Source organism: Camelina sativa, chromosome 8, assembly GCF_030686135.1.
Source record: "Camelina sativa cultivar CO46 ecotype springtype chromosome 8, ASM3068613v1".
Classification (NCBI taxonomy): Eukaryota; Viridiplantae; Streptophyta; class Magnoliopsida; order Brassicales; family Brassicaceae; genus Camelina; species Camelina sativa.
Window position 1 is genome coordinate 28,241,933 of NC_141887.1, and position 24,482 is coordinate 28,266,414.

The 24,482-nt window shown below is 37.7% G+C and overlaps 4 protein-coding genes and 1 pseudogene across 16 annotated transcripts; 3 read left to right on the forward strand and 2 right to left on the reverse strand.

Moving 5' to 3' along the window:
• The first annotated feature begins 2,359 nt into the window (after positions 1-2,359).
• LOC147940558 (zinc finger protein ZAT6 pseudogene) lies at positions 2,360-2,976 on the forward strand (annotated as a pseudogene).
• A 2,479-nt stretch (positions 2,977-5,455) lies between these two features.
• LOC104708687 (cytochrome P450 84A4) lies at positions 5,456-7,286 on the forward strand. Its single transcript, XM_010425289.3, has 2 exons — positions 5,456-6,442; positions 6,542-7,286. Exons 1-2 carry the CDS (start codon positions 5,540-5,542, stop codon positions 7,172-7,174), a joined length of 1,536 nt encoding a protein of 511 aa, XP_010423591.2. The 5' UTR covers positions 5,456-5,539; the 3' UTR covers positions 7,175-7,286.
• Positions 6,421-10,793, reverse strand: LOC104709946 (SHUGOSHIN 2). 13 transcript variants are annotated; one of them, XR_015563459.1, is made up of 17 exons: positions 10,450-10,734; positions 10,217-10,323; positions 10,048-10,137; positions 9,925-9,962; positions 9,715-9,823; positions 9,589-9,612; positions 9,424-9,489; positions 9,284-9,325; positions 9,085-9,181; positions 8,950-9,007; positions 8,688-8,861; positions 8,462-8,566; positions 8,246-8,353; positions 8,084-8,161; positions 7,902-8,000; positions 7,469-7,813; positions 6,421-7,229 (listed from the first exon to the last, which is right to left on the reverse strand). XR_015563459.1 is itself a non-coding variant. In XM_087460796.1 (16 exons), the coding sequence occupies exons 2-16, from the start codon at positions 10,271-10,273 to the stop codon at positions 7,552-7,554; spliced, it is 1,365 nt and encodes a 454-aa protein (XP_087316922.1). In that variant the 5' UTR covers positions 10,274-10,323; positions 10,450-10,793; the 3' UTR covers positions 7,309-7,551. The 13 variants fall into 13 exon arrangements, 11 of the variants coding, with proteins under 11 accessions (XP_087316922.1, XP_087316917.1, XP_087316919.1 ...); XR_015563460.1 differs by having other exon boundaries at positions 10,217-10,340; positions 10,450-10,714; XM_087460796.1 differs by lacking the exon at positions 6,421-7,229 and having other exon boundaries at positions 7,309-7,813; positions 9,085-9,139; positions 10,450-10,793.
• A 1,519-nt stretch (positions 10,794-12,312) lies between these two features.
• LOC104708688 (putative pectate lyase 5) lies at positions 12,313-16,979 on the forward strand. Its single transcript, XM_010425291.3, has 6 exons — positions 12,313-12,395; positions 12,817-13,043; positions 13,248-13,955; positions 14,059-14,275; positions 14,575-14,780; positions 16,583-16,979. The coding sequence occupies exons 2-6, from the start codon at positions 12,862-12,864 to the stop codon at positions 16,818-16,820; spliced, it is 1,551 nt and encodes a 516-aa protein (XP_010423593.1). The 5' UTR covers positions 12,313-12,395; positions 12,817-12,861; the 3' UTR covers positions 16,821-16,979.
• Positions 16,980-17,388: 409 nt separating this feature from the next.
• LOC104708689 (protein RNA-directed DNA methylation 3) lies at positions 17,389-24,321 on the reverse strand. The gene is made up of 18 exons (XM_010425293.2): positions 23,859-24,321; positions 23,312-23,559; positions 23,070-23,225; positions 22,791-22,949; positions 22,613-22,696; positions 22,435-22,502; positions 21,996-22,355; positions 21,860-21,914; positions 21,637-21,792; positions 21,383-21,526; positions 21,199-21,301; positions 20,974-21,123; positions 20,841-20,895; positions 20,667-20,731; positions 20,443-20,512; positions 20,054-20,090; positions 18,528-19,952; positions 17,389-18,444 (listed from the first exon to the last, which is right to left on the reverse strand). Exons 1-18 carry the CDS (start codon positions 24,058-24,060, stop codon positions 17,620-17,622), a joined length of 4,362 nt encoding a protein of 1,453 aa, XP_010423595.2. The 5' UTR covers positions 24,061-24,321; the 3' UTR covers positions 17,389-17,619.
• Positions 24,322-24,482: the final 161 nt, after the last annotated feature.

A 24,482-nucleotide genomic window follows, 5' to 3' on the forward strand; every position in this document is an offset into this window, starting at 1 on the left:
AAAGATATAGTGAAATAATATTCATAAACATTTTACAAATTATAAAAACTTATAAAATAACATTTAAATTGCTTACTTATATAAAAGCAATTGTATACTTATAAATTAATATAATATTCATAAACATTTTACAAATTATAAAAACTTATAAAATAACATTTAAATTGCTTACTTATATAAAAGCAATTGTATACTTATAAATTAATATAATATTCTTAAACATTTTACAAATTATAAAAACTTATAAAATAACATTTAAATTGCTTACTTATATAAAAGCAATTGTATACTTATAAATTAATATAATATTCTTAAACATATTACAATTATAAAAACTTATAAATTAACATTTAAATTGCATACTTATATAAAAGCAATTATATACTTATAAATTAATATAATATTTTTAAACATATTACAATTATAAAAACTTATAAATTAACATTTAAATTGCATACTTATTTAAATTGCATACTTATATAAATGAAATATTTTCTTTTTTTCCAAAAAATCTCGTCCATTCACATGAAGCCACGTCAAAGAAGAACTGGGCTTAAATCAGTTCTACATAAAGAACTAAAAAAAATGTTCTAAGCCACTATTCATTATTTTTCTAATTTTTTGGGGCTTAGAACACCAAAGGTATTCTCCCATTAATGATGGTCTAAGGCACTCATGGTTTTGAGTCTCAAACCAAAAATATCAAACATAATATTATTTCCTTTATATAGATATATAATATGAAATAAAATAAAAAAAGAAACGAGAACAATCTTACATGTTTGTGGTAGATATATAGTATTGACATCAAACCAAGAATGTTAAACACAAAATTAACAAGTCGTGGGTTTAATTTGTCGCCAGCAACTGGCGATGATTAATCATTTTTTACCAATCAGTTTTTACCTCCCAGGGATAGAGAAATTCAGGAGTCGCATGGTTTAACGAGAAGTACAGTCCTTTATCCGCGGCGTACCATGTAGCATTTGCCTTATTATGTATTGAATCGTTCATACTTGCCTTGTAAGCTGTAAACGAGCAATGAAGCGTGCCCTAATATCCATGACCATGTTCTAGATCGCACTTAATTTTTGTCGTACGGAGAAAATTAGCATCGTTGAAACGCCAATATTGTCGTTGATTGTGATGCAAGTATTGGACTTTGAAATCGTCGTCCCTTGAATGGCAGTGGACTGTGAGAATTGCATTTTTTGTTAACCTGTTTACTATCATTAATACGTTTTTGCCATACGCATCTCCAATGCAAAACACTAAAGCAATGAGAGTAATTATGAGACGTTTCATTTTTATTTATTTATTTCTGGGGATGTAAGATTGTCCTTGATTCTTAAGAAGGATTGTAATTTTGATGTATTTATATAAATTTTAGTATATGTTTTTTTGAGGTTAGGCGTCAAGATCTCTCTTTTATTCATTTTTATGAAGTTACGCTGAACGTACAAAGCCAATTTTAAGAAGATTAAAAATAGAAATAACTCTAGATAGCCATCATGTAGAAATGGCTGAGTGATTAGTACTATTGCGTGGTCAATATTTTTCAATTACGTTAAAGTTGCCAATTTTTGTCCACTAAGAGTAAATTTTATCCACAGGAATTTTTGTAAATGGATTTTAAAAAGGAAAAATTATATTGTATTAAGAGTAAATTTAAACTATTGTCTAGTTTTATTTATCTTAGGTATATAGTAAAATTTCTTAAAGAGTATCAAAGTTAATAATTAAATTTCTTCTGTCTTACTTTTTGTTCATTAGACGCTAGTTCACTAAGTCCTTCCTTTCCTTGCACCGAGGTTGAAGCCTCTCCTTATAAGCGGGTTATACATAACGTATATGGTCTCTTAAGTGAGGCCCAACAAAAATAAAAAAGGTTACGTACGTTGGTATCGATATAGCTTGGAAATAGTAGATATTAACTGGATAAAATGTGAAAGAGACAGTACGAGTGGTTAGTAGCCGACTTAAGTTTGGTCTTTTTATATCTCGACTCCCACACTTGGTTGGTTAGTTGGTTGGTCGGTCAGCAAAACACCTTAGTGAGAGAGAGCTCTCTAGAATATTCTTCACTGATAAGAGGCGGCATTTTACTACTTAAGTGCTACTGTGCTACTAGAAAGAACGAGAGAACAAGTATTCTCAGCCGACTTGTACAATCACGTGTACCAAGTCAAACCAAATGTGCCCAAACCAAACTTTTTTTTTTTTTTTTCCCCAAACCAAACTTAGATACTTTAATTTCATCTTTAGAGTTTAGTCCACACACAAAAAATGTAACTACAATATTATCAAAGTGATTGTCGACTTGTTCACTCCTCTTCAACACTTTCTCATACACGCAAAACTTCCTCTAGACTCCTCTGACTTTACTATATATATACACACACTCTTTCGTTTCTTGTTTTCTTCATAATCAAATCTTTCATTTACTAATAAAATCTTCTCAACTTAGTAGTCTTATCAAAACTCACGATAATATATATATGACACTTGAAGCTCTTACTTCTCCAAGATTAGCCTCTCCGATGCCATCTCTGTTTCAAGATTCAGGAGTAGGGTTTCGTGGGAGTAAAGGCAAGCGATCTAGATCTGAATTTGACCGTCACAGTCTCACGGAGGATGAACATATCGCACGTTTGCTCCATCTGTCATAAATCGATCGCCACCGGTCAAGCTCTCGGCGGTCACAAACGTTGCCACTACGAAGGAAAGACCGGAGGTGGCGGCGGAGGGAGCAGTAGCATGTGTCGAATTCTGAAGGTATGGGATGTACAAGCCATGTCAGCAGCAGCCACCGTGGGTTTGACCTCAACATCCCGCGGAGAAGACGAGGTGATGAGTCCCATGCCGGCGAATAAACTCTGGTTTGACTTTCCGGAGAAACTCAAACATAACTCTTTCTAGGGAAAAAACAGATTTCGTTTTTTACTGCCAAATTTCGATTTTGATTAATATCTTCTTCTTCATTGATAAAATGAATTCTTTCTTGAACTCTTAAGTATCTTTTATTAGGACTCTATATATTTATATATATTTTATTTAAATGGAATCACTCATATGGACTGACATGTTTTTGAGTATCCAATACAGTATTTGTGGGTATTTTTCCTAGATAGTATTGACATCAAACCAAGAATATAATATAAACATAAAATTAACAAGTCGTGGGTTTAATTTGTCGCCAGCAACTGGTGATGATTGGTTTAGAGCCAGTTATACATAAATTCAGGAGTTACACGGTTAAACGACCAGTACACTCCTCTATCCGCGGCGTACCATGTAGAATTTGCGTTATTTTTCATGGACGGGTTCATACTTGACTTGTAAGCTAAAAACGAGAGGTGATGCACGCCACGAGGTCCATGTTTTAGGTCGCACGTAATTTTTGTATCTTTGAAATAAGCATCGTCGAAACGCCAATCTTGTGGTTGATTGTAACGCAAGTATTGGACGCCGAAATTGTCGTCCTTTGAATGGCAGTGGACTGTGAGAATTGCATTTTTTGTTAACTTGTTTACTATCATTACTACGTTTTTGCCATACGCATCTCCAATGCAAAACACTAAAACAGTGAGAGTAATTACGAGACGTTTCATTTTTTTTTTCTCGGGATGTTAGATTGTTCTCTTTTTTTTTTTCTCTCTTCTAAGGATTGTGATTTTGATGTATTTATATAAATTTTAGTGTATGGTCGTCTGAGGCTATGCGTCAAGATCTGTCTTCTATTCATTTTTATGAAGTTACGCTGAATGTGGAAGGCTAATTTTAAGAAGATTTAAAATAGAAAATAGCTCGATGGCCATCATATGGAAATGGCTGTATAAATTACTAGTACAATTTCAAAAGTCTCCGATTCTAGTCATTACAAATTTTTTAAGAAAAAGTTAATTAAATCAAAACGATGTAGTTTAATTGGAAGCGATGTCACCTCATGAAATCAACGTTGACTAACGTCTAATAATTTTGATTCGGAAATCAACCCAATTCTAATAATTTGAATATAAAATATGTATTTTATTTGAATACAAGTATAAATTGGCACTGTTAATTTATACAAGTAGAAGTTAATCTTTTTGAAATTGTAGGGGTCGCAAGTATTCTTTCCGTACACTAGTTCACTAATTATAGATAAGGTTTAAAATTAAGTGGGAGTCCTTAAACATGTTTATGTCATTATCAATTATATCAAAAACAAGTATATATAAGTTAATTATTTCGTTGTTGCCTTTCAAAGGAGTTATGTTCAAAGTCAAGGTTCGAATATTGTCTACAAGTAAAAGTAAAATGATGCAGCATATATTGGGCTTTATTTTAGTTGATAATTATTTACTTTGAAAGGTCCAGGATTAGGATTATAATATTTGGTGTTTATATTCTTTCCTTAGTTTTAGATTTGAGTTTATTATAAAAGAGATAGAACCTTCACATGTATAGACAACAATTGATTATTGAATAAACTAGTTTTAAGGGAGTTTTATGTAAAGTTTAGAGAGGAGTATTCTCAATCCTAAGAGCTTGTGAGTTTGTATTCAAGTCCTGCAAGGAGGATTTGCAAAACCATTGATATCTTTCCCGATCTCGACTCTATCCATATTGTTTTTTCATCAACTTTTGACGCTTTAAACAACATCCGTTTGTGAATCTAAGTCTTGTTAATTAAGTTTGCGCTCGGCATCATAAAAACTCTTTAATTTAAAAGAATAACTATAAGCTTTTGTTTTGCTTATATAAAGCACATGATATATATACATTACAAAAAAAACACCATTATTTTTCAAGACAAATGGGTGAGCTAGTAGCTACCGTATAATACATGTGTCCAAGTCCCATACATTATTAAAGCGTAATAATAGCAATGAATGATGAATATGTTCATTTTTCGTTGTCCGAATCATTTCACGTGAATAGCAAGAAAAATACAATATAGGTAAAATATCGTGCATCGCGAGGCGTGTCAATGTCATCAAATCAAATGCTAAAAAATGTTAACAGTGACATCATATAGGTCGTCGAAGTCATAAATTGGACGAATTTTAGTCACTTCACAATTTATATATAAACACTATACTGTATATCTTAAAAATCAGCATTATTTTGGAAGAGAGAGATCACTACTATAACTCGGTCTCCTCCACTCTCTGTCTCAGGACTCCATGTGTTTTCTTCAACAAAAAAGCCTATTTAAACAATTCTCCATGTTCTTATAAAATGTATCTTGGCTTGGTCCTTTAATGATGCAAATATATGTCGTAGCTACATGAGCGCGATGTCGTTTTCACCAAAACAAACAATTATAATATACCCACAGCGATCATCCTAATCATTGTAGCCTCTTTACTTGTTTCTTTGTACCAATCAGGTTCACGAGTAACACGTTATATACAAATTTTAATATAATAACACAAAAGATATATATACAAACAAGAAAAGTAGCGTCCGAGGCCTATCAATTACAACCAAAACTTTATATAACACATTACATATTATTTACAGTCCCATAATTGGACACTAAAATTGTATCAAAATGCATACTCTAACGACTCTCATCTTTCTTGTCCCTCTTCTTCTTTTTCTCTTCCGCCACTTCCTTTCACGGCGGCGGAGGCGTACAAAACCCTACCCTCCTGGCCCCAAAGGCTTACCCATCATTGGAAATATTCTCATGATGAACCACTTCAACCACCGCGGCCTAGCCAAGCTAAGCCGTATATACGGTGGGTTGCTCCACCTCCGCCTCGGGTTTTCCCACGTTTTCGTTGTTTCTTCTCCGGACATCGCACGTCAAGTCCTCCAAGTGCAAGACCATGTTTTCTCAAACCGTCCCACCACAATCGCAATTCGTTACCTGACCTACGGGGGCTCCGATCTTGCATTCTGCAATTACGGCCCGTTTTGGCGTCGGATGAGAAAACTCTACGTCATGATGCTCTTTAGCCGTAAACGGGCCGAGTCATGGGTCTCTGTTGATGAAGAGGTCCACAAATCGGTCCGTTTTGTGGCGGTTAACGTCGGAAAACCGTTAAACGTATGTAAACTAGCATTTTCCCTAACAAGAGACATAACATTCCGTGCTGCGTTCGGCTCCTCGGCGTCCACTTCTGACGAAGAACGATTAGACGAGTTCCTTGAGATCATACAAGAGTTCTCTAAGCTCTTTGGTGAGTTTAACGTAGCGGACTATGTCCCTTCGTGGCTCAGTTGGATTGACCCGCAAGGGATTAACAAGCGGGTGGAGAAAGCTCGAAAGTCTCTCGACTGTTTCATTGAGTCCGTCATCGACGATCACTTGCTCAAGAAAACGAGAGAACGTAACGTTGATGAAGAGAACGATATGGTTGATCAATTACTTGCGTTTTACAAAGAAGAAATCAAAGTCAACAACTCTGAGACCAACATTAAACTCAATAACATCAAAGGCATCATCATGGTAAATTAAACATTATATTTCACAATTCTTTTTTTGGAAAATAATCATATATCTGAAAACACTAGCTTTTATATTTATATTGTTCAATGGAAAAAAAAGGATGTGATGTTCGGAGGAACCGAGACGGTGGCATTAGCAATCGAGTGGGTTTTAACGGAGCTACTTCGGAGCCCCGAGAACATGAAACGGGTCCAGGACGAGCTAGCGAGTGTGGTTGGGCTTGACCGGTGGCGCGTGGAGGACACGCACCTCGAGAAGCTCACCTTCTTAAAATGTACACTCAAGGAAACCTTACGGCTACACCCGCCGTTCCCTCTCCTCCTCCACGAGACGGTGGAGGACGCGGATGTCACAGGTTACTTCATCCCCAAGGGATCGCGAGTGATGGTCAATACCTACGCTCTCGGGCGTGACCCGGATTCTTGGTCCGACCCGGAAATATTCAACCCGGGTAGGTTTTTGGACCCTGACGCTCCAGACCTGAAGGGTAACAATTTCGAATTCATTCCGTTCGGGTCGGGTCGGAGATCTTGCCCGGGCATGCAACTCGGGTTGTACGCGTTTGAGCTTGCGCTGGCTCATCTTTTACACTGCTTCACGTGGAGTTTACCAGACGGTCTGAAATCCGGTGACGTCGACACCGTTGAAGGGGCGGGTCTCACCGTTCCTAAGTCAACTCCTTTGATGGCGGTGCCGACTACGCGCCTTCTCTGCCCAATCGTCGTCTCCTGAAGACTGAGAAGCCTCCACCTTTGAAAACAAAAGTTTTCGGAATAGGAGTAACTCTCTGTTTTATATAACCGTAAATTCAGAAAATTCTTGATGTAAGCTGTCAATACTTATATGAAAATTGAAAATAATATATATTTGTACGAATAAAAAATCTAATTAGTATTGATATCTACTGACAAGAAATCAAAACAGTACCAATTTAACGACTTAGTTATAAGTAACGTATACTAATTCAAGGAAAATAAGCATAAGAAAGTAATGACAAATTACTACAGAAGCGTAGATAAAGCTTACACTATCGTTTTAAGTAGGAGGCAAAATCAGACAAGAGCATGCAGTAAGCTTTTGAACAAATAGCACAAGACAATGCTGGAGATTTAGCATTTTCGTCGCATCTTCACTTTACGTGAGACTTCTTTGTATGATTGGACTTTCTCTGCGGCATGTCTCGATGGTCTTCCCACAGATGATCTTCTTGTCATCCCTTCGTTTTCGTCAGCTTTAGGCTTGTCCTTTGTTTCGGTTTCGTGATCACACTCTTGAACTACGTTGTTGTCCAAAGATGGATCTGTCGCTATTTCTTTAATTGCTTCATCGGTTTGAGATTTACCCATTCTTGATTGTCTTCTCGTTGAGACTCTGACGAAGTACACCAGAGATTAGCACTGAGACTTGATATATTTACAAGTGGAAAGGATATGCAGGAAATTCACTGTCACTAACAAACCTGCGTTTCTGGTTTGTCTCTTTTGTGTCAACTCTGCTTTCAGATGGTTCCTCCACAGCTTCAGATCTTGATCCAAGAGACTCTTCGATTACAATACTTCTAATATACAGGAGAGAAAATATATTAGCTAGTTTTCACTCGACGGATTGGGAAAATCTTAAAAAGATAAGTTTTTAACAAACCCTGCATCATCAGCATTCAAGGTTTCAGTCACTTCCGGTACTTGATCAAATCTTGCAGACCGTTGTATTGAAGAGAGTCTGCTCAGTAGTACAAGTAATTAGTGACCTCAAACACACTTCTAGTAACATCTATAATACAACGTAATTTAGGCTCTTACAAACCTTCTCCTCTTTGTTGTCTCCATGATGACTTTGTTTCGCTCATTGACGCTAGTACATGGTTCAGCTTCTTCAGGCCTTAAACGAGCAGACCGTCTTCTCATAGAGAGCCTGTTCGAAGCAGAAAAAGTGTCATTGCAATACACAACTGTCCATTCAGAGTTTGCAACAACGTCTATTATTAAAGTGGATAGAGGAAGGAAAAAAACACTAACAAACCTTGCCGTTTCATTAGTTTCTTTGGGAGCATCTATCTCAAGCATTTTTTCCGTTTGTTCAGTTTCTTGAACATCAAACCTGGTAGACTGCCTTCGTGTGCATTGCCTACAACAAAAAAAAACAACAACAAAAAGAAATAAAAGCACGAATAAGATACACTTGTATTCCCACTGTTTTTGCGTAGAAATTGACGTTAACATGCAATTCTTGGACTGAATATACGAACCTCTTGCGATGCACACTGTCTTTTCCCGGGTTTGCTGCATCAAGAACAAACTTGTTGACGACATTGTCAATAATTTGATTTTCCTCCCCAGAGACAACCTCCTTTTCAATGTCATCTTTAGTTTGGCAGGTCTCTTCAGGTATAACAGTGGTATCTATAACTCCAGAAACTCTCCTACAAAAGAAATAATAGCAATTCAGGTTTACATGACTGCCAAAAGCTTTCACAGAAAACATGGATGAAACGTTAAGCAGATTAGGACCTTTTACTTTTAGCTTTCTCATTCACGTGTATTGGCTTGACGTCGGCACTTCCTGAAGCTGAAGAAGAAACAATATAGAGTAAGGATGCGAAGCGGTTTCTAGCATAAACAATGAATCTAAGCAAAACAGTTTACGTTTTATCCTCGACGTCCGCTTTCTTTTGGTATCTTTTTGATTCATGTCATGCACCTGAAAGGTTTTGCAATCCCCATCAGAAGCGTTTGCTAAAACCTTGACGTCATTAACAAAGCCAAATAGTGTGAAAACGATGTTGAACAAAAGGTGATAGATTCCTATTCTGAGAATGTGAGAAAGGAAAATTCAAGTAAGCACCTTGTCTTTCGATGCATGATCTGTACGTGGAAGCGTTTGCTCCTGGACGAAATTAGATAACAAAAAATTCTCATTGTTTTAACTTTTTCTCAGATAAACTATAGTCGATGGAAAATTTACAAACCAAGGGGATAACTTGCCTCAAGCTGTTTCTTGACCTTAAGTAATGCATTCTTGCAGCCAAGTTCATGCTGGAGTTCCTTGAGCTGAAAAAAATACAGACAATGCCAATTGATTGAAGAACTTGTAATATAACAAATAAAGAAAGACTCAGTTTGAGAGATTTCAGTTCTAGAAAAGCTTACTCTGTCTCTACTTGTATTGAGTTCCTGAAAAGAAAAACAAGAAAAAGGACAATGAAGCCTTGTTTAATCATATAGTTTCAAATAATCTAAAAATCATCTCAAAATCAATAGAAAGATGAAACACACCGCCAACATCTGACTGTTTGCCTGCGCAAGCTGCAAATTCTTTTCTTGCACACTCCGTAAGTTGATCCTCAGTTTCTGAAACTCAATACCACTCAACTCGACTATTTTACTGTAACCACAAAAACAAAACCAAGATAACCAATTAAAAAAAAAAAAAAACGTATATGAAACTCAAAAGCCTACACATTCCAACGAAAACAGGATATTTACTTTCGGTGTGCTAAGGCTTTCATCAGTGTCATGTTCTCCTGAGAAATCAAAATCAAACACAGCAACCGAATCAGAATCATACAGTACGCCACGATTCAACAAGAACAAAGTGAAAGGCAATACCTTTTGTAGCTTTTGAGCAAACTCCTGAGAAGAGAATAGCATATTTTCTTTCTGCTGCATCTCCTCTCTGTTCATTTCTTTAACAGGATCCTGCAAGTTGTAAACCAATTAGTAACAGCAGCGGAGAAAATGGAATGAATTGTTGGTTCAGGTCTGGAAAAATTTTAACCTTTTGAGAACCTAAACCCCTATTTGAGTAGTCAAGGCTCAATTCAGTTAGCACCATCCTTTCATCTGCTATACCATCCCCTCACCTGACCTCTGGTTTCTCGGAAACTGGACACACCCGGCTACTAAATCAGACGCACATCAACGATTCCACAAATAAACCTCACTCATACTTCGATTCCACTAAAAGCTAAACAAATTTGGAGTCGCGATTGGGAAACGAAGTTAACTTACGAGTAACACGATAGCAGGAATCGTCTCTCTCTCTCTCTCTCTGAGCTTTCAGAATTCGTGATTTCAAAGGAAACTGGAAATCAACAAATGTCTCCTCAAGCAAATCGACGCCACTGTGAATTCACGAATTCGGAGACTCACAAAGCTGTCGCTCCGCTTACGGATGTGGTTGTGGGGGATCCGACGAGAACTGACTGCCTCGTTTCCACAAACCCTAGATTCTCTCTATCGAAGAAGACTGAAAGATACTACGGACGGTTGCCTCGGCGGCAAACCGGTTCACTTATCTGATTACAAAATTAAAAAATCACCCGGGCTGGTTTGATATAACCGGTTCACTTTTCTGATTACAAAATTCATCAATCGCCTTATATATTTGGGCTGGTGTAAGTTAGGGTCCTCTTAAATTTTTTTTCTTTATTTGGGCTTCAAATAAACTGGCCATAGCCCATAAGCCATTTTTTTTTCATATTTCTTCTGGCATTTCAATTGTTTGGAATTTAATTCGGTTTTGTAACCATGTTAACCAAATTCCAATTTTTATCAGTTTTTGGATAAAAATTATAAATTTGGTTGGAATCAGAAACACTTGGGTTTATGGGAAATGAACACCTCTATATGTGTCCATCATTATACAGCTGGTCATGTAGTTGTAGTTTCACGTCAAAGGTATTCTCCTAAACAAGTATAAATTATATACATTACATATTTTGCCTAAAACCGTGTTAATTAATAAAATTCATTAACAATGCCAAGTTGGCCTAGAATCTCACCAAAAGAAATACCAAGTTGTACAGATCTCTTATACACATAGCCGATTTTATTGAATTGATGGTACATTATTTCCTTTTTATTTCTTTCTTATAACCCTATCACTTTCCTCGGATTGTTTATATTTTATTTCACAATTTCAATATATTTTTTTTGTTCTTTTCTTTGATTACATTCTCCATAAGAAATACTCCAATTGAAATCAATAATAATTGTATACGGATAAGTTGTTGGAGGGGAGCCATCTTTGTCGATCATTATAATTAGCATCCGACATATTATTGGCTTACCAAAATTCAAAACTAATCACAACTTAATTACACTAGTTCGATTTCTTTAGTAGTGGTTACATTTACTGAACTCGATCGAGAGATACATTTGATGAAAAAATAACTTCAAATAAAACACTCGATTAAAAGAGACGAAGTTATGGGTTAGGTGGTAAAATTAGCATCTCTAGGTCAAAACTCTATTGAGTATTGTTCTTTTTTCTTTTCATCACCCATTTTTACTTACCGAAAATTCAAAACAATAATCATTGGTCGTACTAATAAGTTTGTCTCAAATGCTAAATAATAATTTGGTGAAATGAGACAAATAGTTTTCCATGGTTTTTTTTTTTTGGGTTAAATTTGTTACTTGGAAAGAACTGAAAACTTTATAAATTCAAACGGTTCATACCGATAAAAAAAATTCTCTGCACGTTTTAGTAACTAGAAAGGAATCCTCAAAAGCTGCCTTATTTTGTTTTAAGTTTTAACCTCTTGACAAAAAAAAGCCTCATCTTATTTATAACCCTTATAAAGTTTGCAATTAATAAAAAGGATAATTTTCTAAAGTGTCTTACCATTCTCTAAACATTCGGTAATCTTTTAGGTTCCCATATACGAGATTGCGAACACAAAAACTTTCCATGTATGGTAAACTTTCCATCAGAAACAAATATATATATATATATATATATATATATATATATTGTGCACACACAAAAAAAACAAATATGTATATATATATATATATGAAATTTAAAAATGTGATGATCAAGATCGTCGTCACAAACGAATCTGTCTTTATGTGTATAAATTTGGGGTTTTTGCTCTAGTAGTGCGGGTCAAAATCGAGTCAATAAATCTTCCACAAAGAGAATTCTTGCGTTGCGTTCGAGTTTTTTCGAGGTAAGAATTCGTTCTTCTACGTTCATGTTTATAAAATAGCATATTTTTGTCCCGTAACTAGTGAATGACATGTAAAGGCGGCTAAATACATAGAAAAGATTGTATTGGAGAGAAGGATGTGTAGATGATTGGGTAATGCAAGTTATAAACTGAGTCACTCTTACAAAAGTAAGAATCAGATTGGGAGAAAGGAGAGAGAAATAGTTTTGATTAAGCACTTTAAAGGATTCTCTCTCTCCTTTCACACACTCTCTAAATTTTCTTTTCTTCTACTTGAAACAAACTATAGAGAGATAGGAAAGGAAAACACAAATAACATTCTTTTGACCTTTTGTTTATTATATAACCCAAATTTGCACAAATCCCCATAAAACCGATATATTAAGAAACTTCAGTTTCTAAATTCTGCTGGTCTTTTCAGAAAGAGATAATAAATAGGAGAGAGAGAGAGAGAAGAAAGTTAATAATGGTGGCTCATGAGAGGAGGATCCATAGTCTTCAAAAACCAACGTGCATTGGCATTATCTGGTTTTGCCTCTTGCTTTCTCTCTCCCACCATGGAAGAGCATCAACCTCATCATCAATCTTCAATCTTTCTCTCCCACACCAACACCCATTCCCTGAACATGTTGTTCTTAATGTTAAAAGGTATGACTTTTCCTACGTTATATTCTATTTCATTAGCAGGGTTTAATTCACTTTCATGTTTTATCATCAGGGTCTTTGTAATTATCAAGTAATTCAACTTAAATTTGATAAAAGTTTGAATCTTTTAAAACCTCTGTTTTTGGCATTACCAAAAAACAGAGCAATTTCCTCTGTTTCTTTAACGTTCTCTGTTTCTCAATGCAGAAAACTCAACGACTCTTTATCAAGAAGACAGCTTCTAACTTACCAACAAGACGACGGGACGACGGCGTCGTCGCCAATACCTTCTTGCATCACAGGAAACCCAATCGACGATTGTTGGCGCTGCGACCCAAACTGGGCAGCAAATCGCCAACGACTAGCCGATTGCTCAATTGGTTTCGGACAAGGCACACTCGGAGGAAAAGGCGGTCGCTTTTACCTCGTCACCGATTCCTCCGACAACGACGCGGCTAACCCAGTTCCTGGAACACTTCGACACGCCGTGATCCAGCCGGAACCACTCTGGATCGTTTTCTCAGGCGACATGGGAATCAAACTCAAACACGAGCTCATCATCGGGAGCTACAAAACAATCGATGGGCGAGGAACGAACATCCAAATCACCGGACATGGTTGCCTCACGATCCAGCAAGTGAGCCACGTCATCATCCACAATGTCCACATTCACCATTGTAAACCCTCGGGGAACACACTGGTCGCTTCGTCGCCGACTCACGTCGGGTTCCGAGGACTCTCTGACGGAGACGGAATCTCAGTTTCAGCTTCGCATCACATTTGGATCGATCACTGCTCTCTCGGGTACTGTACCGACGGACTCATCGACGTCATCCTCGCTTCCACCGCCGTCACAGTTTCCAACAACTATTTCTTTCATCACGACGAGGTTATGCTCTTAGGTCACGACGACCGGTAATTATTTCCTCTTTAAACCCCTTAGTTTCATTCATATTCTAACTAAAACGTAAACTTTTCAAATTTATCAATTTAACCCAAATTTGTTATTAAAAAAAAGGTACACGGCGGACAAGGGAATGCAAGTAACAATAGCATTCAACCATTTCGGGGAAGGGCTCGTGCAGAGGATGCCACGGTGTAGGCATGGTTATATCCACGTGGTGAACAACGATTTCACGGCGTGGGAGATGTATGCAATAGGCGGAAGTGCTAGCCCTACGATCAACAGTCAGGGTAACCGTTACACCGCACCTATTGATCCTAATGCCAAAGAGGTACATACATATTATATACAACAAATCGATTTTACAAAAATATTACAAGTTTACAACATATCCAATAATTTCAAAATAAAATGTTATTTGAATGTTTTGTCCTAAAAGCTCTCTTTTAAAAACTGGATAAGTATATTATGGGGTCGGTGTGTGCTTTATTTTCTGACGTGTCATGCAATGTTGGGCCACTTGAGAGTAACCCTACGCGCCGGCCGAGTCTTATTTAACCGGTTACATTATTTTGTCGTCTATGATGTTGACACTTTGGTTCACACGCGCTGTGTTGTTGTTTGTGAAAGGTGACGAAGCGCGTGGACTCAAACGAGAAACATTGGTCGGGATGGAACTGGAGAACGGAAGGTGACGTGATGATTAACGGAGCGTTTTTCGTGCCGTCAGGTGACGGAGTGAGCCCAGCTTACGCCAGAGCCACCAGTGTTCAGCCTAAAGCCGCCGCTATCATTGACCAGCTCACGGTCAACGCCGGCGTTTTCGGCGATCCCAGGTATGATAATCGTACTATTAACTACTCTAGTATTGCTTCCTCCACCCAAACCAGCATCTTTTTAATTACGGTTTTGCCCCTATTCTTTATTCTATTATTTTAATTATTATTCTTTTACTGATACTAATCAAGAATATATTTTTCTTACAATATTATCATTCTTACAAACATATTTTATGCCTAATATTTTTTACTTAATTCGTGAGAATTTCGAAAACTTCGTGGTATTCTTTTTACTAATGACTTACAAAAACGATTACTATCCTAAAAATAATTTTGGTTTGTCTATTGTTATATATCTTTACTTTTGCTTTACCTAACTGACTTTTTTTCTCAAAATCTGAAGATAAGCTTCTTCACTATAATTTAATCATCATTTTTACCAAAAAAAGTATAAATATTATTTTGTTGCGACTTGCGAGTAATTTTTCCCCCCACAAAACTATATATTATATATCTCGGACGTAAAGGGAAATAAACACAGGATAGTGTAGGAGTATTATGCATGTCTTGGATGTTTCGGATTTTAGGTGAGTTGCACACTTAAGTGTCGAGGTATTGTACGAAATGGCGATAAAAGAGAACCATGACGTTAACATGAACATGCATAAAGCCTTTCTTTCTTTTTCACTTTTTTTTTCATAGTCTCCCACGTGCGAAGCGTGTGGATCGGAGATCTAAATTTCTAAAAAGATTAGAAAAAAAGAAACCAAAAAAGCCATTCTATAGTGTCTATATGCTTTTCCTGATGCTTTATCGTAACTAATTCCTCTTTTACATACAAATAGAGATATGAAAGCTATTAAAAACATTCATTTCCTTAATACCATTTCTTCACCAAATTAGGGTTTAGTGGTTTTCTTTGTTGGACGATATGGAATATCTTTATATCTCAACAAAACAAAAAAGATTCATGTCCTTAATAGCAAGTTCTTCATAAATTTAGGGTTTAGTGTTTCATTCTTTAGCAACTTGGTATATCTCTAAACCCTCAGAAAACAAGTTTTTTTCTCACGAAAATAAAAAGATTCATTTCCTTGTGCAATAGTTCTTCTTCATTTTATTTAATTCAAGGTATGAAGACACATTGAATTAGGGTTTGATTATCGGATCAAATAGACCAATAAAATTGCCTTTATAAATGGGTTTTATATTTTTGATATATTCCCTTATTCAGTCATCTGCTTTCCAGCAAAAAAAAAAACAATACCTAGTGGGACCTTTCCGAAGACTATATATTATATAGATTCGATCTACTTAGATGTAGGGTGGAATAAACAGTCACGTATATGTATGTATGCGTCTCCGTGACCTACTTGGTGCATGTATTTTTTTATCGTTTTCAAAATTTAATTTGTTAGAACTTAACATTTGACCCTCTTTTGCAAAAGTAAAGTATATGTTAGAAGAAGGATGGAGGATTCTCTCTTGCTTTCAAAAGTTCTATATTCTTTGTCAACCTACTTTAATTTAGTTTCCCCGGATTTACTAGTTAATTATTGACCGGTTTGCTGGAGGTAGCTAACTTAGGAAGCTATTTGGGGTCGTCAATTTCAATCTTATTTACTCAAATAAACTTAAAAGTCATAAACTCTAATATGTTAACGATGCTGTTATGGAGCAACTTGTTTTTCTTCTTTACTCCCACTTTTGAACTTTTACATTGATTCGTCCATTTGATCAAAGACTCATGTTACTGTGTTAGAATCTTTTGACAAACACACACTCACAACGAATTAGTGTTATTATAATAACATTATTATGGTTGTTGATAATAATAATAACATGGTTCGGTGGTGTAGTGGAAGAAACGGCCAGGGAGGAAGTTTTTCCGGAATGACGGACGGTGGTGGGACCATCACACGCGGTTACAGTAAAAGTGGACCCGGCGGCGGTGGCGGCAGCAGCGACAGTGATGACGGCATTTTCACAGTGATATTCGGTAACAATAGCGGTGCGGTGGCTCCAAGGCCAGGACAAGTCTGGTCGATTCTATTTATCGTCATTTTATATTGGTATATTCCACACCATACGAGATGATAATTAATTTATTGGTTCACCGGTTTCTTATTTTTAGTACAAAAAAAAATATATGAAAAATCGAATATACATACGTATTATATACAGATTATATAAGGTACAAACGCACTTGCAAGTTGTAAAAGATGGGAAATTTATAAAGTATTTTTGTTCTTGTTTGATGCCTTCACTTTTTTGGTCCCAAATTGGGGCTTATCAATTGGCTGGAGGAATCTTCATATTGTTTTGGATTTAATTTAAAGGGGGGAAAGAATAGAGAGGTATATGAAATAGGGACTTCTAATTAGCTATTTTTCTTCATTGTTGACCGTCATCTGAATGATTTATTCTAATTTTCTACAATCTATATTTGCAATTAAAATAAGGGAACTGAGTTTGATGGGAGTAATGACCAACTTAAGTTAGGTAACAAGTCAACTTCAAGAAGCTCTCAGCTTCCTTTAATGATTTTCGTCATGTTTTAATCATTAATTTAAAACAACAATAATGCTGTTTCAATTCGACTAAAGTCAACACAGTTTTAAGTGGTACTGTTTCTCAAGTAAGCGTTATAGAAGAGTTACCCAAGTATACAAAAAGCTGCAAATAATGCCATTATAAAGCGCTACAAAATCGGTCCTTGATCAGTCTTAGCAACGGCAAAAACAAACTGAACTATGAGGGCCAAAAAAGGAAAGTTCAGAGACTAAATAAAGACACACCTCATGGCGTTTAACTAGTGTTTTAGAGTTGAGACTTAGATAGAGATAGAGATAGAGATAGTGAAGGTTTAATTACAAGTCAATTCGGGATTTCTTTTTTACCATCCAGATTTTTTGTCACCGGTTCCCCACGCTGCCGAGCCACTAGGTGAGGACGATACTGCATTAGTTTTGCCGCCCCATGCGATATCAGCTTCTCCACTCGTTCCAACATCACTGTTAGGCTTCTTGTTCCAACTGTCAGTGCTGTTACCGGTATTCGCCTGATCGTTAATGGTACCCCAAGCTGATTTGCTTTCGTTTCCCGGTTTATCATTGGTTTCTTTCTTTGAGTTAGTATCCCAGCTAGGCCAGTTCCCGGCACAACCACCAGAGGACGAACCGGACGGCTTGCTACCGTTTGAATTCTCTCCCCAACCTTTTTTCCAGTCTGATCCACCACTTTGGTCGCTCTTCCAAGTGTTTTCTTGATTGTCTGTTTTCCAGCTAGATGATTGATCACCATCAAAGGACCTTCCTCCTTCTCTACCTGATTGGTTTCTACCTCCACGGAAACCTCCTCGGAATCCCGTTCCTCCCCTTCTTCCACCAAACCCACGACCAGCACCATTGTGATCATTCCAAGGTTTGGAATCACCATCATTCTGCCTGCCCCAGCTTGATCCACCACTAGTATCATTCTGCTTACCCCAGGCAGAACCATTGCCACCAATACCGTCTTGCTTGCCCCAGCTAGATCCACCAAACCCACGACCACCAACATTGTGTTCATTCCAAGGTTTAGAATCACCATCATTCTGCCTGCCCCAGCTTGATCCACCACTAGTATCAATCTGCTTACTCCAGGCAGAACCATTGCCACTAACACCGTCTTGCTTGCCCCAGCTAGATCCGCCACTTGGTTTATTCCATGGAGTTGGATCCTACAACCATTGGAAATTTACAATATGAGAGACTACAACATAGACTACAAAATCAAAATCAAAAAGTTTCTTCTTAAACTAACCTCAGAATTACTGAAGGATCTTCCCCTCCCAGACTGATCCCTGCCACCTCGACGACCTCCTCTTCTCCCACCAAACCCACGTCCTCCCCTATCAAATGTTTGTCCCGAGTACCCTCCATCATCCTTGTTATTCCACGACGATCCTCCATCGTCCTTTTTTCCCCAAGAAGATCCTCCATCGTCCTTTTTTCCCCAAGAAGATCCTCCATCGTCCTTTTTTCCCCAAGAAGATCCTCCATCATTCTTTTTCCCCCAAGAAGATCCCCCGTCAACATTTTTGGCCCATGAAGATCCTCCATCATCCTTCTTGCCCCATGATGATCCTCCATCATCCTTTTTTTCCCAAGAAGATCCTCCGTCAACATTTTTAGCCCATGATGATCCTATATCATCCTTCTTGCCCCATGATGATCCTCCATCATCCTTTTTTCCCCAAGAAGATCCTCCGTCAACATTTTTAGCGCATAAAGATCCTCCGTTATCCTTGTGACCGTCATCTTTCTTATCCCACGACGATCCTCCGCCATTCTTCTCACCCCATGATGATCCTCCGTCATTCTTCTTACCCCATGATGATCCTCCATCATCCGTTTTTTCCCAAGAAGATCCACCATCATCCTTCTTACTCCATGATGATCCTCCATCATCCTTTTTGCCCCAAGAAGATCCTCCATCAACTTTTTTACCCCATGAAGATCCTCCGTCATCCTTATGACCATCATCTTTCTTACCCCATGATGAACCTCCGTCGTCCTTTTTGTCCCACGATCCCCCGTCTTGCTTACTCCATGAAGAACCACCGTTAGGTTCAACACATGAGGACCCTCCTTTATCCTGATTACCCCATGAAGACCCATCATCTGGTTTACCCCAGCCAGGAACTCCCTTACTACTGGCATTGGAATCTTCTGCTGACTTAGTCCAACCAGAAGAACCATCTTTTCTCTCTCCTGAACCAAAACCTCCACCTTGATTATCCCATGCAGAGTCTCCCTTGCTCCCGTCAAAGCCTTTATCCTGTTGTCCCCAGGAAACTCCCTCTTTGTTACTTGCGCTGGAATTTCCATATTTGTTACCCCAATTAGAATCTCCATTTCCCTTTTCCAAACCAGATTCAGAAGCTTCACATAGTTTACCCCATACTGAGTCCTCTGCTTGCTTATTACCATCAGAGCTTCTACCGTGCGTGCCCCAGGAACCTAAATCTGCAACATTGGAAGTAGAAGCTCCTTGTTCCCACGAAGAAGCTTCAACTTTTGAAGCAACTGCATCTCCCCACCCACCAACAGTACCAGCTTCAGAAGCAGGTGGTTTATCCCAGGAATTCCAACCACCAGGTTGATCACTAGCCGAGGACGATTTGTTCTCAGCTGCTGCATTGGCCCACGTTGAAGTATTATCATCCGGAACTGTCGGCTGCTGAAACTGCAAAGTAAGAAACCTTGAGACATCTAGAATCTGCAAGTTCCTTGTCCCCCTTGAAACTATAAAAGTAACAACATTAAAATATCAAGTTCAATACTTACTGAAATGTCAGACGTAGGCTTACTGCCCCATGTGTTCCTGTAACAAAGACATGAGATCAAAATTTTGAAACAGCGATTTCAACAAATCAGCTCAGTAAGAAATTCATAATTCATATAGTATCAACACACGCGTCACGGCACAGTTAAACCATTATACGTTCAATATTGAGGCTCTCCTGCCTTAACTTTTAATACCAACGGACAAAATCCAACAAATAAACAAAACCAACCGGAGAAGGAACCAACACAAAGATCAGCCGAAGAAAGCGTATCACACCTATAGTTTGTTTACACCCCAGCAATAAAATCTGAAGGAACTAGATCCAAATTCGAGGTATATCCAATTAAAACCAAGGAAACCATATCTACTTTTGGGAAAATAGACTTACAAATCAGTAGACGCAGCTCCTATATTCCAGTTACCAACCTCTCCTGACGTGCCCACTCCTTTCGTCCAGTCTACCATATGAGAGAGGAGAACAGTTATGAGGAAATGGGATAGGTGACTTGCAAATGTTCAAATACTTCAGGGCATTTAACCACAACGCAGGTATGCAATAAGTAATTGCAGACGAATTGAAAAGAATTTTGAACGTGCACAAGAAACACCAACCTCCAGAGCTGCCTTCTGTTCCAAGCATGTCAAAAGGTTGAAAGGAACCACTCCCCGGATCCCCACTTATATAACAAACAAACAGTGTGTTAGAGAAGTTGGTATTTGACAGAAAGGACAATGAAATTATGCAAGGAAGAAGTCAAGAGTCTGAAGAGATTCATGTGAACTTACCTTGTACTTAACACAGTGTTTCTGTCGCGAACCTCAGCAAGATGCTCACTTTTAACTGAAATGCATCATCAGAAATATTCAGAAGCGCAGCAGAAGAGTATTGAATCAAAGGAGTAAAAGCATGAAAACAAACCTGTTAAAAGCTTATGCTGGGAATCAAGCTTGACTGTAACATCAGAATAGCGTAAAGCTATTACACGGCAGAGATACCCCTTCAATGGACCAACACGTATCCTCAGCTTTTGGCCAATAGAATACATGCCACCTCTGTCTCCTTTATTGGCTGCATTTGATAATCATTTGTGAGAAGCCTAAGGTAGTAAAAAGAAGCTAGATTATAATAACCCTCCATACATACAGTTACTGTATTTTTCCCTGGGCTGCCACTCTTTTTCAGGAGATAGTGGCGATTTTGGGGAAGATACAGAATCTCCAAAAGCTGAAGCATCAAATCCACCAGTCTGCAAAAAACAGAATATCATCAGAACACAAAGAACTAGCAATTGTATCAAAAGATAGCTGCAGGGACTGAGCTATCTTACCTTCTCATTGGAATCTTCAGTAAAGAGTTTAACTTTCTCACACGATTGTGATTTGCAGCAGAAATATCCACCATTTTCTTCCTCGCTCTCATCATAAAGAAATATGATCCCTCTGTATACTTGCCTTACAACTCCTTGTTTACCCTGAATTTGTGATTTGAAAAGTAAGAAGTTTTTACACAAAATTGTTCACCTCATTATGGGAAAGAAAGGTGCAACTGAAACAAACAAGAATAAGAAATTTATAATCACACCTCGGATGGGCCTTTGGAAATCTTCACAACATCATTAATTGATATTTGTTTGTTATTCAGATCCAAGGCAGTGAATTTTGAATCGAATGGTCCATTCTGCATTTCCTTTTTTCCAACAGAGACTACAGCGGGTCCATCCAAACCTTCTTTCAGAACCTGGAATATTTTGCAACTCATCAGAGACAGGACATAGGGTATAATGAGATGGTGAATAACTACATACCTTGTAACCGTCACCTTTGTCATCCACACCCACAATCAGACCAAAATCTTTTCGACTACAAAGGGAAAGATATGAAAGTGCTTAACATATGAATTACAACCAAGACTTACTAGAAGTACAGTTATGGATGCCTCACCTGAAACAAACTAGATTATATAACTCATAGCTACTTTCTGACTTAGATTCTGATGACCCTTCTCCTTTTCCACCCCCTGATCCTTCTCCTTTCCCACCCCCTCTGCCAGTTGGAAGAATATTTTTCTTCTTTTCTTCACCATAAATTTCAGAAATCCACTCTACATCACCAGTTTCTTTTCGGTCTACAGGCGTAAATTTTAGTATCTCCTCCTTCGATGGTATAACCCCCCAGGAAGATAATGAATCTAAGGATACTTTTTTATAGAGATACCCATCTTTCAGCATCAGGCTATCAAGATGCTCAAACGTCATTCCAGTATCACGATCTCGCCTCACTTGAATGAGAGGTCTGAACTCCCTGTGATTAAAGAGGGGACAAGAAAATTAGAAAGTTGGTAACTATTTACAAAAGAAGAAGAAAAGATCAAGCATTTTACTCGAGCTCGCTTGAACTGATCAATCTTGGAGCTGGAGTCTGGCCTTTTTTGATAGTAACTCCCCCACCCTGCGCAAGAAAGTTAACGACAAAGCACAGAGCAAACAATGAGATGACATGAACAAACACAATAAATAGAGGCATAGACAAATAAACGAGAGGGAAAACAGGGTAGCTACATATTTTTGGGTCAAGGCCTGAATATCAATCCTCGGAATTAACTTTATTAATGCTTTTTTTCGAGTGTCACTCACAGCCACAATCTACAAGGATACAGAGCATAAACAAATTAGTTAGCCTTACCCTTACGAAGACAACAAGCTGAAAAAGAAACATATACAGCAAAGGAAATTGTACCTGAGCAAGATCTCCTTTGTATTTACCATTCTTAACACGAGCCCATGTTCCCTCAGAAACTTTTTTTGTTTTTCTCTGGACAGTTAGCAGATTTGGAGTTTCGGCTTTAGAAACTAACACCATCCGAGTAGCGTATATACCAGTTAAATTGTTGCATGCCTAGGAAAATAAGACAAATCAGAATATCATACACATAATGATTATCCCCAAGCAACATCCTCCAAACTTTAAGATAAGTACGACAATATTCCAACATAGGTATGCTAAAATGTTCAATACCTCGAGAACGTCACGTTCTTTTTCCGCTTCTATGAAAATAAAACCCTTGACATGGTCCACAAAGAAGACAGATATGATCTGCAATTTGGTGCCTGTCTTCTTCATCTCAACAAATTTGTGCATGAGACAGAAAACCGAATGCTTTTCCCGTCCAATCTACAGTTGAAAATCAAAAAGGAGTCAGCAGAAGTAGGAACAAACTGGGTTAAAGCATAAGTAACCCCTTAGTTAAAACAACATACCGCACACTTGACTTTCCAAATTGGAGGATCCTTGGAAGTTGGAGCAAGAGCATCCATCTCAATGGCATCTTTCACATCATCATCAGCATATCTAAGAAAACCAGAACCTGGCTTGTATCTTTCTTCCATTATCCTATCAAACTCTTCCTCGTTAATATCTTCTTCCTTTGGAAAAACAAAAGAGGAGTTGCCCTTTTCTCCCTTGCCAGCCTTACCACTCTCTTCAACCTCAGGTTCGTCTTCCATATCTGCTTCAGATGAGTAGTCAAATAAAGGTGGAAAATTTCTGCAATGTTCAACCTTTAAAGAGTATGTAAACCTTAAAACTAGACAAAACAGCTCGAAAAATCAAACAAAAAACCCTAGATTCCACAGAGATGACCTAAAAATCGATACTTTACAAGGTAAAAATCTAAGTAGAAACAAAAAAAGAAGACATAAACCATCAAATGTGAAAAAATAGGAGTCCTCACAAGATACGAAACGAAGCAATGAACACATGCAAGGAAGAAAAAAAAAATCAACGAAACCAGAGAAGAGAAATTACCGTTAAGGAAACCTAATCCGTCATCATCTTCGTCGGAGCTGCCTCCGTAGTAGCCAACTTCAGCGGATTCCTCGAAGAACTGAAGAACTTGAGGGTTTTTCCGCTTCTTAATCCTCAAACCTTCATCTCTGAATTCGACGGTGTTTCTCCTCTTCTTTCCGCCGGAAGCGGCGACCTGTTTACCCTTTCCCTTGCGATCCATCTTCTTCCTCTTCTTCTTTCACGGCGGGTTTAGGGCTTTCACGATTGCATTCTCTGAGAGAGAGAGAAGAAGCAGAGAGAGTGAAAAAGAAACGCTTTGAGCGTGATCCGATGATTGTTTCTGCGACTTCTTTTTTTTTTCTTTTTTTATTTTCTTTTTTTTTTAACTCTTTTGGGCCTTTTGTTTTTTTTTTTTGTTATCCAAAAGCAATTGGACTCTCATTATTGTTTTTATTGTTTAAACTTTAAACTTCTCGGCCTTATGATTTTTTCCAACTTTTATCATATAAAACCTTTTTGGTTTATCCCTTAAATAAGCATCATCTTCCCATAACTAGCAGTATGTTATCACACAAATAATTAATCCTTTTTAGGAAAAAGCCTGCGCGTATACCTCATCTAAATAGGCTAATTATGTGTGCA